This window comes from Callithrix jacchus, chromosome 7 (assembly GCF_049354715.1).
Source record: "Callithrix jacchus isolate 240 chromosome 7, calJac240_pri, whole genome shotgun sequence".
NCBI classification, from domain to species: domain Eukaryota; kingdom Metazoa; phylum Chordata; class Mammalia; order Primates; family Cebidae; genus Callithrix; species Callithrix jacchus.
In genome coordinates this window covers 20,205,012-20,219,741 of record NC_133508.1, presented here as the reverse complement: position 1 = coordinate 20,219,741, position 14,730 = coordinate 20,205,012, and the positions used below count along the sequence as shown (strand labels likewise).

The 14,730-nt window shown below is 36.6% G+C and overlaps 1 protein-coding gene across 3 annotated transcripts in view; it reads right to left on the bottom strand.

Moving 5' to 3' along the window:
* Nucleotides 1-14,730, bottom strand: part of MALRD1 (MAM and LDL receptor class A domain containing 1) — a 619,714-nt gene that overhangs the window by 192,645 nt on the left and 412,339 nt on the right. For all 3 annotated transcript variants that reach the window (XR_013520422.1, XM_078332925.1, XM_078332926.1), the window contains one exon: nucleotides 6,550-6,707. Coding sequence is in view for 2 of the 3 variants with exons in the window: in XM_078332925.1 (XP_078189051.1) it covers nucleotides 6,550-6,707 (158 nt within the window). In the remaining variant the exon portion in view is untranslated. The remainder of the gene's footprint in view (nucleotides 1-6,549; nucleotides 6,708-14,730) is intronic.

Genomic DNA, 14,730 nt, shown 5'->3' with positions numbered 1-14,730 from the left:
AATTTAATTTCACCTTGATCTCATGGACTGTACAAGTTGTTGTTGATTGCTTTAACTTTATATGATATACTTAATTAATATGCTAATAAAATTTAGATTTGCTTTATTTAGAAAATTATCTTAAAGGTCAGTGAAGATCTAAGTCCTGTGTATTATTTACAGGAATTGGTTTTTAGTTTATCCTTATACTCCGTTTTAAATCAGGCGACATCTTCGTGGCTCTGGACTTCTGAAATCATCTTCACTTTTCTCCCTGTGCAATGTACTGAATATTACTCTCCAAGATTCACATGTCGAAATCCGAAACCTGAAGGTGATGGTATTAACAGATAGGGCCCATAGAAGGTGACAAGATCATGAAGGGGGAGACTTCAGGAATGGGATTAGTGCTATAAAGACACTGAAGTCAAATACCAGAAATGACAGAAAACCAACAACACAACTATGAAACTTTCCATGTGTGACGTAGAACCCTGGAAAAAAATCAGTTTTCCATGATAAGTAATGACTCATCTTCTGCTGAGAGAGGTATTTTATATCAAATGATAAGGAAACCCCTCTGAGAAAGATGATGTTTCAATTTAGGCTTGAAATACAAGAAGCCAGCCTTGTGAGTATCTGGAGAAAGAGGAGGGAGGAGAAAAAAGAAAAACAGAAGAGAACTCTCCCTGCCTTGTCCATCATGTGAAGTCACAAAAAAGAAGGTCTGGTAGGACATCAAACTTGCCAGCTCCTTTATGTTGGACTTCCCAGCCTCCAGAACTGTAAGAAATAAATTTCTGTTGTTTATAGGACACCAAGTCAATGGTATTTGGTAATAGTAACCTGAAAGGAATAATATATCAAGTTTCACTTTCACTTTGGCCTCTTCCTACCCATGATTCCAGCCCTTTTCCATAGAGCAGCCAAACAAACCTTTTACATTTTTTTAATTAGACTATATTATTCTTCATGTTACTCTCTGATGGCTTCCCATGGTTTTTAGAATAAAACTGAATCTCCTTATCATGCCTGCAAGGTCCTAAAGGATCTGGTCTCTTCCTACATCTTCAATCGTATTTATCTCTCTTTATGTTGTTCCAGCTGTATCATCCCTGGAAATTTCTACATTTGAGCTTTTTCATTAACTTGTAACCTCTGCTTAGAGCAATCTTTCTCCAGATATTCACAAGGCTGGCTCCTTCTTGCTTTTCAACTCTAAATCTAAATATCACCTTTATGAGAGGGGTTTCCTTACCATTCAACATAAAAGACCTCTCTCAGCAGGACATGAGTAATTATCACGGGAAACATGCTTATTTGCTCCAGAGTTCTGTATGACAACTGGAAGGTTTGATAGTTATCTGTTTTGTTTGTCTACATGTGTTCTGTTTATACCTACTAGAACCTTATTCAGAAATAAGTTAATGTAATGAGGACAAATTGAACCTGTCAATTACTTGTTTTTTAAAAAATTATTTTGTAAGGTCATAGCATCAAAAGATTTGTGTTTTCTTTACAGTGAATACTTATATCAGGAAAAATCAACTCTAACATTTAATATAGACATATAGGAGACTGATTACAAAGGTTACGAAAGGGATGAGAAATTATCAAGGAAATTATGACACAGCCTACCATATGTAGAATGCTTCCATCCTAAAACGAGAGGGACAAAGGAAGAAAGTTGCCAAAGCCAAGCTGCTGGAAGAACAGGACATTTGTCAGGCATACTTTGTGGGAGCTGGACCTACAGAAGCAGGGCCTATTTGAGGGAAGCTGAGTCACAGATAAGGTACAGTTAGAGATTAAATCCAAAATTAAAGAGAGAGAAGGAAGGCTTGTCTTCTCTTCCTGTCCTCAGGTCTTTGTGGGGTGCCTTCCATTGACCAGAACTATCTAGGAAGGCAGAAAGCAAAGGAGCCAAGGAAGCATAGTTCTTGGGAATACAGAGCAGATCCTGGAAGAGCGGGAAATGCGTAACACTTAGTGAGATTTCAGAAAACTTACGCTGACAAGGGACATACTCCTACAATTTATAATTTGGAATCTCTTTGAGAATGTCTTGCTATTTTTATTGCCTCATAAACTCTCGCCTCTGAAAATTCACCTTAGGTATTTTTTTTGCCATATCCGTTTTGAATGATTTATATAATCAACATAACAAATAGTTTCAGGCAACTGTTATCTACCATGTACTCTGGAACCATATTTGCTAATATTAACCATGTGTTTATGGTACATTCTGGGGCAGTGTCTCTCACCCCTTCCAAATATGAGGACCCCTTAGAAATACACAATTTTTTTCAAGAAGCTAATGTAAGTTTCATGTAGAAAAATTATGAAACATATAAGGCTGTAAAATAATAAAATAAACCTTCTCACTTCAAAATGTACAAATAATTATTTAAACTATTGTAGGATGTATTTCTCCATTTATTTATTATCCCTCTCATATATATGTGCATATATTTATATGGGAAAATATCTATAGACACATACATACATACATACACATTTTCACACAAAATTTGATAATTTTTAAAAATTGCATACTAGTATACATATTTCTTAATAATCAGCTTAGGTCATTAAAAAATCATAAACATTTCTTTTTATAACTAATTATTCACTCACAGAATTAACTGTTCCACAGTGTTTCTGAATGTACTATATTTTAGTAATTCCTACTTTTTGATGTTCAAGTGATTTCCAATATTTGCTATGGTAAACACTGAGATTAAAAAACTTTATAAATAAAATAGCATATATATCTATCTTTATTACAATAAATTTCTAGATGTAAAATGTTTTAGTAAATAACATAAAAATTATACATTTTTAATTGTCAAAATATTATGCATAATTGCAAATTGATGGTCCAACTAACAATGTGTATTTACTTCTTTGCTTCCACACCAACAGTAGATATAATCATTTATTTTATTCTTCTAAGATTCTTTTTATGCTGTCAACATCATTAGAGAAGGAAAAGAAGGACTTCTTTTTCACTTAGAAAAAGTTCTTTCCCACAGCAAATCCAGATTATATTAATTGAACTTCGAGTGTCAAATATTTGTGAAAATAGAACCACAAACATGGGTCCACAGCTCCTTTATAATGGGTGGTCCTGCACCCACTATAATGCCCTAAGTAGAGATTATAAGAAAGCACAAAGTAGCAAGTGAAAGAAAAGCATGTTGATGGAAAGCCTCAATCCGAAGAACAGGGAGAACGGGTTTCCACTTCATTGGTTCCTCCACATGTAAAATTACTGCATGCTAGCAAAGTGTTGAATCTGTGAATAAGTCAAGATTTTCCACAGCAATAGTTGTGAAAATAAGATTTGCTCCAGCTGCTATGATCCATCAGTGATATAAGGACACATTATGAAAACAGTTTTTGCTGAGTTTCCATAATGATTAGGGCTTTTTCAGTAGCAAGTAACAAAGGAGAATTCTACTGGTGCAGGAAAAGTGAGACTGAGAGTTTAAAAAGATCAGGTACCTTTCTGTTTCTTCCCCTTTCTTTAGTCCTGTGTCCCTCTGTGTGTTATCTTTTTTGTCAGGCAGTCTCTCTTCCTTTGTGGGGAAAGATGGCCTCCCATAGCTGCAAGCCTAGTCTATGCTCCTACAAGTTATAATCCAGAAGAAAGAGAAATACTTCTCTTCCTCTGCAGCAAATGCTAGAGGAGCCTATAATTGGGCCTACTGAGGCCACCCATGAAAGTAGTAAAAGAAAGTCACTGTGGCAGTCAACCCCACAGATATAGTTTGGATATTTGACCCTGTCCAAATCTCATGCTGAATAGAATCCCCAATGCTGGAGGTGGAGATTGGTGGGAGGTGCTTGGTTCATGGGGGCAGATCCATCATGGCTGGATACTGTCTTCATGATAGTGAGTGAGTTCTCATGATATCTGGCCATTTAAAGGTGTATGACACCTCCCTCTCTTGCCTCTGCTTTTACCACGTGACAGCTCCCCTTTTGTATTCTGCCATACTGAAAACCTTCTTGAGGCCTCATCAGAAGCTGAGCAGATGCCCAGTGCCATGCTTCCTCTACAGCCTGCAGAACTGTGAGCCAATTAAACCTATTCTCTTCATAATTTACCAGTCTCAGTTATTTCTTTTCTTTTTTTTTTTTTTTGAGACGGAGTTTCGCTCTTGTTACCCAGGCTGGAGTGCAATGGCACAATCTCGGCTCACCGCAACCTCCGCCTCCTGGGCTCAGGCAATTCTCCTGCCTCAGCCTCCCGAGTAGCTGGGATTACAGGCACGCGCCACCATGCCCAGCTAATTTTTTTTTTGTATTTTTAGTAGAGACGGGGTTTCACCATGTTGACCTGGATGGTCTCAATCTCTTGACCTTGTGATCCACCCGTCTCGGCCTCCCAAAGTGCTGGGATTACAGGCGTGAGCCACCGCGCCCGGCCCAGTTATTTCTTTATAGCAATCCAAGAATGACCTAATACACCACTAAGACCATTGCTACAGAAAAGTCAATATCATGCTGATTATCAATTTCCTGCCACTATTCTTTCCAGTATAGACCTCTCTGAAAACTGCCCAGAGTAGAAAAACATAGTTATACTTAACTGCTGCCTTCTGATTAGAAAAATCAGTAGGCACCAAACCAGGTATCAGAAATCAAGATGTGAGGTCAGCATTTCTATTTCAAAGGCTACTTACAGAAACATGACTAAACATACAGGACCACTTAACTGGGTAACTATGGAACTGAATGTCCAGCTGGTGAGTAGCTAAAGAATACATGGGTGCTCTTTTTGAATTGAGGAAGCAACATTTTCTTAGAAAGTGACCAAAATCTGCCTATATTGTATGGAAAGGTCTGGTGGCCTTTCCATTGATATTTGCTTTGATGAGCAACTGTAGACAACTGTCCTCTTTAATTGTAGCAACCCATGTTTAATAATGTCAGTAGAAATAAGGTGTTACGCAGTTTCCTGCAGCTCAACGGTTATAAATGACACCGGATAAAGTTTAGCATAAGCAATAGGCTAATCTACTGAATATTCATTGATTAGATGTAAAAACTATTAAAAAATTAAAAATTTTACATGCTTTGCATTTACTCCTGTGCTCCCCAACTGTTAAAAATGAACCTCTTTCTCTCTTGTTTTACTGGCTTCCTTTGGAAAAAAAATCAGACATTCTCATAGAATAAGGATAAATTCTCCACTTTCTTCGCATGTTTAGATTTTTACTTAAGAGTTTCAATTTCTGTACCTGCCTAGAATTGATAGGGCCTTTATTCTTTCTCCCATTTTCCCATGTATCTCTTCTGACTTATTTGGTAAGCCACAGAGAATCTGAGAAACAATACTAGGCAATAGGCTTAATGTTTTTGAGGGGGAGGGTGCAGTGGCTCACATCTATAGTCCCAGCACTCTGGGAGGCAGAGGTGGGAGGATCACGAGGTCAGGAGTTCAAAACCAGCCTGGCTAACATGGCAAAACCCCATCTCTACTACAAATACAAAAAACGCGGGGCTGGGATTACACATGTAATCCCAGCTACTCAGGAGGCTAAGGCAGGAGAATCACTTGAACCCAGGAGTTGAAGGCTGCAGTGAGCTGAGATCACACCATTGCACTCCAGACTGGGTGATAGATTAAGACTCTGCCCTTCCCCACCCCCCCACACCAAAACAAAAAAAAAGATATCAGATTTTTAAATCAGAATTCCAACTGTGAAATCTTGGAAAAGTTAGTAAGCCTCTTTGAGTCTGTTTCTTTGTTGTAAAATTGGGAAAAATACAGTTACCTCATTTGGTAAAGGTGAGAATTAAAACTGATAACACAGAATGTTTATAATACAAGTAAATATAAGACAGCACTTAATAACAGCTGTTATTTTTTACAAAGAACAATATTTGCTATAAAGACAAAAATCCCAATTGTATTTATTCAAAAAGTAGGATGGATAATTGTAAGTTAATAGCACTAGGTGCAGTGTGCCCACATGTAATCATTTAATTAGAAACCAAGATCTTAACATTGGTGCATGCCGGTTGAAAAACTCATTGATACAATGAAAAGTATAACTGCAGCAACTTGTTTCATCAAAGGTATCTGCGTTTTGCACAGATTATCACCTTAGTTAAAAATAGAGCATGCATGTTGATTTTACCAAGAGCTGATATATACTTAAAGTCTCACATTTGCTTTTCCTTTACTGAGTTTTGGGTAGAAAATTATCTTCTTCACCATTATGCCTCACATCGCATTTCTTCACTGTCCCTAGCTAAGTTGCTCATAGAAAGTACATGTGGAATCTGCCCAAACTCTTTTATCTCCAGATAATCTTTTAAATAGCATGCAACATAATTGAGTTCAGGTGGCAGCCATCAGCGAGATAAATCTTGAATGAGATTAAGATGAATGACAGCACAGCTTGCCAAAGTCCCATTGCCCCAGAAAAAAATGAGAAATTAATGGCATCAGCATTGGTGATGTGACCAACAAAAATACAAATAAGAAAAGGAAAGACAATGTTTAAAAATGTCACGCATATTTCAGTGAACATAAATCTGTGCCTTCTTTCGTACCTTTAATATTCCCATACTCCTGGGATCGACCATGTAGAACCAGAACCGAACAGTACACATGCCGAGGCTTGCTGGGAAGTCTTTGGAGGTAGTAATTCTGGCAATGGATCCTTGCTTGGAGACAGATGAGTTGACGTACAGGAAGTGCTGACCACTACCTTGAAATAGATTAACACGATTTTTTTTCAGTGCAATGATAACATGTTATCACAAGTCAGAATGTATTTAAACCATCCACAGATATCTTTTTATCCTTACACATACACACAATCAAACAGAACTCATTTTGATTTTGCCAGTCATACATATATCAAAGACATTTAATTCTTCTGAGCAAAAAAAAGTGTCACTATGATCATGTGATTCACAAAATTCCCATGAGCCAGTGACTCATAAAGTAACCAAATATTGGTTTTGAATATGAAGGTATACTCCTATTCTCCTAATTTGCTTAAACCTGTCAGTTTCCAGCAATAAAATACTTTGTATGCTGTGCATACAGCAAGTACAGAGTAGGTATTGAGGACTGGTTGGCATTGTATCTTATTTTCACGTTGCTCTGATTCCCACACTGGCTAGGGCAGTAGTGAATGGCTATAATTGCAAAGTGAACTGTGATTCTGAGAGTCATTAAATTAGTTTTTTCTGAGTAACAGACAAGTTCTTTTCTTATCAAATGCATTAGTATGTGAAAGATTTCTGCATTAAAACACAATTGGATTTTTTTTCTGTTGCCATTGTCAGATATTCAACATAGCTACCATTCCCCTTTGTGGGTAGGTAAATATCATATATATATATATATATATATATATATATATATATATATATATATATTTTTTTTTTTTTTTTTTTTTTTTTTTTTTTGAGAAAGAGTTTTGCTCTTGTTACCCAGGCTGGTGTGCAACGGCGCGATCTCGGCTCACCGCAACCTCCGCCTCCTGGGTTCAGGCAATTCTCCTGCCTCAGCCTCCTGAGTAGCTGGGATTACAGGCACGCACCACCATGCCCAGCTAATTTTTGTATTTTTAGTAGAGACGGGGTTTCACCATGTTGACCAGGATGGTCTCAATCTCCTGACCTCATGATCTGCCCACGTTGGCTTCCCAAACTGCTGGGATTACAGGTGTGAACCAGTGCACTAAGCCTAATTTTATTTCAATAAGATAACCAGGGAACTTTGAGAATTATTGCAGCAAAATTTTCAAAACAAAAGACTAGACATAAAAGCAACCTGAAGTATTGCTGTAGCATAGGTAAGCTGTTTTCTATCCTCATCCTTTGAAATATATTGTATGCACTACCAAATACTGGGTTAGGAAAACTGAACACAGTATTTAGCCACAGAAAAAATTTTTCTAAGGTTCACATTTTGTTCCAAAAATATTACTTGTTTTCTTATTTGGAAAACAACAACATAGGTGTCATGTGAAGCCAGTATACCTAGACAGCACCTGTCAAGCCTACTATGAACAGTGGCTTATTCATTAAAAATGTACTTTCCTTAAATCCGTGCTATTTTTAATTAAATAAGAACATCTGGATTTCCCCACATTCTGTTGCCTTTTACACACTTGAGGATTCCTAATGCATTTAGACTGTACTTTATCAGACAAACTTTAAAATATTATCTTCAGTAAGAAAAATATGGTATAATCCAATGAGCTTTAATGACTTTTCATGTACAGTAAGGAATTCAAAGCACAGAATACATTCATCTTATATTGGATGTGAAAAAATAGCCTTGAACTTATTATTTAATTAACTATTTGTATAAATTATTCTTATAGTTCAGTTCTCAAATACTAAAACATACACAATGAGAACTAATGTATTTCAGTCTCAGAAGCAGATCCTATTTAATTCAGACTTAAATATTTATTTTTCCATGTTGCAGTGTCAACTCTATGTTGAAAGTCAAATGTTTGGAGCAGTAGGAAAAAATAGTAATCAGATTCATTAACACAAATTTAACCAATGTTGCAAATTTAGGAATGCAATTCTGATTTAAAACCTTGTAATTATGTACATTTGTTTCTCCAATTGCATAAATACACTGAAACTTCACTAACTCAGATGTTTCTTTTTGATACTTTTAGTATAATATTTAATTATAAAAGGCCACTTTTAAGTTTCCACAACAACCTGAATTAAGTCTAACCAAATGCTTCATTCTATGTAATCACTTATAGGCTTCTAAAGTAACTCAAGTCACAACATCTTTAAGAGTTTCACTAATTTACTAATAAAGAAAAGTACCGAACAAACAGAATTGAGATATTTCTTCCATCCGAGTACCTAACAACATTTCAAGTACTCGAAAATATTCTAACAACATTGCAGGTACTTGAAAAACTAATGTACACCAGTGGAAACAAAAACATATGTATTATTTCATCCTTAAATCGCCACAATTATTTTCTAATGGGGAGTGTGTCTGTTGGGCACAACACAAATTCCCAAACCTTGAAATCAGTCTCAACATCACCTTTTTTCCTATTCCACATTTCCCCCAGTAAATGTCACTTTTGTGACAGCAGACACTCAAATCAGTTTAGCAAAGTTGTGACTTCATAGAAAGGAATGTTATATAATCTACTGTTTGCATTTTAGGGCTATATCATGAAACACAATGTAAAGAAAATTAATTCACTGGGAAAGATACCATTTCACTACAGCATATTTACTTCGGCACAGTACAAACAATGTCATGTAAGGTCCAATATCAAAGCTAGCAATTCCAACGATTAATTAAGGGACTCTGGGCTGAGTTTTCCAAAGTATATCCCCACTTAACATCTTCAAATTTGCATATTCAGTTTTGGTCTTACAAAATCCTGCAGTCTAACATAAAAGTCAGATAATTGATTCTTGGCTGAAGTATGAATGCATGCTAATGTATCCATTTTAAAATTTAAGAATGCAAACATTTACCTGGAAATTTAGAAGACACGACTGCAAATTTGATCTTTGGCAATTTTTACTTCTGAAGCTCTAGCATATCTAAGTTTGACCTTATAAGAGGGATGAACTTTTGGGATGCCATATGTATACTTTTTTGAGAATCAAAAAGGTGAAAAGTTGCTTACCCTCTTGAAATTATTAATAGAGTGGCTCACGCCTGTAGTCCCAGCACTTTGGGAGGCCGAGGCGGGTGGATCACGAGGTCAAGAGATCGAGACCATCCTGGTCAACATGGTGAAACCCCATCTCTACTAAAAATACAAAAAATTAGCTGGGCATGGTGACACGTGCCTGTAATCCCAGCTACTCAGGAGGCTGAGGCAGGAGAATTGCCTGAGCCCGGGAGGCGGAGATTGCGGTGAGTCGAGATCGCGCCATTGCACTCCAGCCTGGGTAACAAGAGCGAAACTCCGTCTCAAAAAAAAAAAAAAAATATATATATATATATATATTAATAGAAATATATGAATTATCCAGAAACTATTGACTGTATCTCAATGTTATGAAACCTTATATTGAAGTATACTATCAGAAATAGACTCATTTTTTATCTAACAAGCTCAGACTAGACCTACTTTCAAACATTTATAAACTTTCAGTTGCTTTATTGAGAACTACCTATTCATACCTAGCAGAATCCTTGGGGAAGGTCAATGTAGCCTCTTGAACAAAGTTCAGAATTTATTAAAGCAGGTAATAAAGCTTAAATGTCTGAACTGCCACAACATATTTAGAATTTAATGGTAAATCATTAAACCAACTCACTTTATTTATATGACTGAAATGATCAACAACATTCCCAGGACAGCTATTTATAGAAGCAGAATTTTTGTTTATTTGTTTTATTTAAAGCTATCTAACTCTCATATATTCAGATCAGAATGCATTCAATTAATTTTGTAAAATGGATTACACTTTAATTAAATATTACCAGGTGTAGTATTCTGGAACCTTGAATTCATTAAATATATCTAAATTTTACCTCTCCAAAACTGACACCAAATATTTTCTGTACACTTTTCATCTAATACTTCACTTTTCTTGTGTAAGTTTATGGTGGTAAGTTCTTAAGATTCCTGGGGCACAGAATTCATATTGTGCATCTTAGCTACAATTAGGCAACGCTAATATTCCATTTTTACCTTAAAAACTCTTTAAAAGAACTGCACAGATTTGAAAATTGGAGCTGCTTAATGTCAAGTATAATAGTATAAATTCAGCCTCAAAGTGTACTACCCTCAAACCACAATTGGTACTTAATATCTGAGTGCCAAATATATATTAGCCAAATTCAGACTCAATGCCTATGCCTCATGGACATTTTTTCCCACATTGATGTCAGCAGAGAGTAAAACATTCTAATTTGTATTTTAGATTTTTTTTAGCTACAATCTTGAGATTCTGAAAATGTTTCATTGAGTTATTCTACTATAAGGTAATCAATTTTATATTTTTCTGTTAAAAAAAAAAGTGGATACTTTTAAAGGAAAGCTAGCCAGTCTCAGTGGCTCACACCTGTAATCCCAGCACTTTGGGAGGCCCAGGAGGCAGATCACCAAAGGTCAGGAGTTCGAGACCAGCCCGACCAACATGGGGGAATTCCATCTCTATTAAAGTTACCAAAAAAAAAAAAAAAAGTAGCCGGGCATTGTGGTGTATGCCTGTAATCCCAGCTACTTGGGAGGCTGAGGCAAAAAAATTGCTTGAAACTAGGAGGAAAGAATTGCAGTGAGTCGAGATTGTGTCATTGTACTTCAGCCTGAATGATGAGTGAAGCTGCATCTTGAAATAATAATCATGACAATAATATTTTTTAAAAAAATAAAGGAAAGCTATGCTTTGACATCTTCAGGGTCCCAAGAAAAATCATACTTAGTGCACTAAGGAAAAAAAGACAATTTCCCACTTCATGTGATCTGAATTCATTCCCTGCTTTAAACTGGAGACAATTTTACACGTTTTTTTCCCCTGTTCATAAAGTAAAGCTGGATAATTGTGTTTTTTTTTAATGCTGTGCATTATGTCGCTTTCAACATAGCAAAAGCTCCATTCTTCAGAGTCAGACTTATGCTGCCTCCGCATCCTCCATAATTTCTGCCTCTCACTCTCAATAGAAGGGTGCCTAATGACTATCAACTGAAACACCCTCAATCTCTTTTTGTGCTTATATATTTTCCCCCAGATTTCCAAGGTGCATCTGCAATTTTTTTTTTTTTTTTGAGATGAAGTCTCACTCTAACTCCCAAGCTGGAGTGCAGTGGCACAATCTCAGCTCCCTTTGCCTCCCAGGTTCAAGTGATTCTCGTGCCTCAGCCTCCCAAGTAGCTGGGACTACAGGCATGCACCACCACGCCCAGCTAATTTGGTGTACTTCTAGTAGAGACAGGGTTTCATGATGTTGGCCAGACTGGTCTCAAACTCCTGACCTCAGGTGATCCACCAACCTTGGCCTCTGAAAGTGCTGGGATTGCAGGTGTGAGCCACCACACCCATTCTGCATCTGTAATTTTGAAATGCTGTGAAGTGTAACTATGGCCAGTGAAAGAACAGAGTTTCCTCAAAGTTGTCAGAATGGAAAACACAGATGCAGTGTTTCTGGAGGTGAATGATTTTTTCTCCCAGCATTTGATAAAAATGCCTGTCATTACATTATTTTTATTTGCTTTGTGAAGAGTGATACAATGACTCTGTTTCTTTTAAATGTCATTAATTATGATTTTTCTTTCCAGTAAATTATGCTTTAGGCATTAATCTCTTTTGAGACTAATTATTACCTCTTTAAATAAAAACACTTTTTTTATCAGAATGTGTCATTTCAATGCTATTAACTGTCATCAAAATCAACATTATAAATTCCCCTCTCCCACCAGTATGCGTTAATGCGATACAAAGATGAAGCTTTTGGTTGTGGCATGCCAACAAAAGGTCAAGTCATCTTATTTTGAAAGCTCCTAATATGCTTAGCAGCAAGAATACCTCAATCACAGGAAGATGATACGTAAGTGAAATTTGTTGCCATTTCCTGTAAGTTATAGGTAGAGACAAGGGATTCTGAATCTCTGCATCTTCATGTTCGAAGAACTCTGAAGAACCTCTTTATGAGTTATTTATTTGTCAAGATGCCTTTGGAAACATGAATTAGCTTAATAATATTTCTGTAACTTTATTTTTCAAATTAAGATTACAAGTAAAACTTGTTTCGTGGTCATGCAGGAAGGCAAAACTAATAAATGCTTTTATTTAGGTAAAATGATAAGTGGTCACTATTATAAAAGAACTTTGACTTCACTTAGATTTCAGATCTATTTTACCTGGAGGCGTGTGGAAAGCAAGTAAGAACAGAAGAATAGTTATTTCCATTGAAACTGAGAAAGATATTATCAGATTATTTTAATGAATATGTAATGAGCAAAAGTGTAGGCAGGATTGTCCACTGGTTAAGTCTGAAGGCACTGGAGCTCCAGACTTTGATTTGTATCCTGATTCTACCACTTATTAGGTATGTGACCTTGGGCAACCTACTTAGGACTGAGAAGCAATAAGAGATAATTATAGTACATACTTCAGCCTCATGGGGTTAGGGTAAAAATTAAATGATCTACTACATGTAAAGTACTTAGGACATAGTTGCAAATTGGTGCTACTCTCCTGGGAAATTTAGAGGATATAAAGATGATTCTACCAGTGTTTATTCAGCATACATCACACATCCATCTGTCCATCCGCAACTCTTTGCAAGGCTTAAAACACTAATGAAAGCATCTTTATTCAAGTAGTTATATATGACATTTTATTTAACTCACTGTTCTTCCCCCACCCCCATCATCCAAAAACTCCTACTTTTCTTTTTTCCTATAGCACATATCAACAACAAACAAACTATATAAATCTGTGATTAATAATGTTTCACATTGACTTTCTTTTCCTCTCTGCTACAATATCAGCACAGAAGGATGGCAGAGATCCTTCTCTAATTTGTTCAACAGATATTTCAAGTACCTAGAACAGGGTCTCAAAAAATAAGCTTCAACAAATATTTCTTGGATAAACGAATGACTGAAGAAACATTTTTCTCATCATGCCAATGTACATTATTTTACTTTTGTGTCATCCACATGTGAAAACTCCTCCATTTATTCACGTAAGTTTTCAACATGGTGACTGACGTATCACAGAAATCCCACATGTTTCACTTTAACACTCTCAGGATTTAATTCCGTTATTATCATGACAATTGGTAGTAACTAACTCCTCTTGCGTATCCAAACACTAACCAATTTCACTAAACAGAAATTTGTGCTGAACTGGCATCACAATAAATTCCAATGTACTGTTTAAAAATCATATGAAATGAAAAAAGAATGTATGTATTATCTTCTGTTATGTTTCAGTATAATTTGAAAACCTAGTGAAGAGATATTATTATTACTATTTATTGCATTTACTTCTATCTAGTATACAATGCCCTTGGCAATTTCTTATTTTTTTTTTTTTTTTTGAGACGGAGTTTCGCTTTTGTTACCCAGGCTGGAGTGCAATGGTGCGATCTCGGCTCACCGCAACCTCCGCCTCCTGGGTTCAGGCAATTCTCCTGCCTCAGCCTCCTGAGTAGCTGGGATTACAGGCATGCGCCACCATGCCCAGCTAATTTTTTGTATCTTTAGTAGAGATGGGGTTTCACCATGTTGACCAGGATGGTCTCGATCTCTTGACCTCGTGATCCACCCGCCTCGGCCTCCCAAAGTGCTGGCATTACAGGCTTGAGCCACCGCGCCCGGCCTGCCCTTGGCAATTTCTAAATAATCAGTTCTAATTTCACACTAGATTTCATATTGTCAGGTTTTTTCACTGGATTTGATCATATTCTAAACACCTTTATTTTGAAAAATTTTGCATTTATACCAAAGTAGAAAAAATAGATTAATGAACTCCTACTTACTGAAAACCCAGCTTTAACCATTTTTAACCCATGGTGATATAGTTTGGATATTTGTTCCTGCCTAATCTCATGCCTAATTGGAATCCCCAGTGTTGGAGATGAGGCCTGGTGGGAGGTGACAGGATCATGATGGAAGATCCCTCATGACTCAGTGCTCTCTTTGTGAGAGTGAGTTCTCTGGAGAACTGGTCATTTAAAAGTGTGTGGCATCTCCCCTCCCACCACTCTCTCTCTTCCTCCTGCTGTCACCATGCAATGTCCCTGCTCCCTCTTCACTT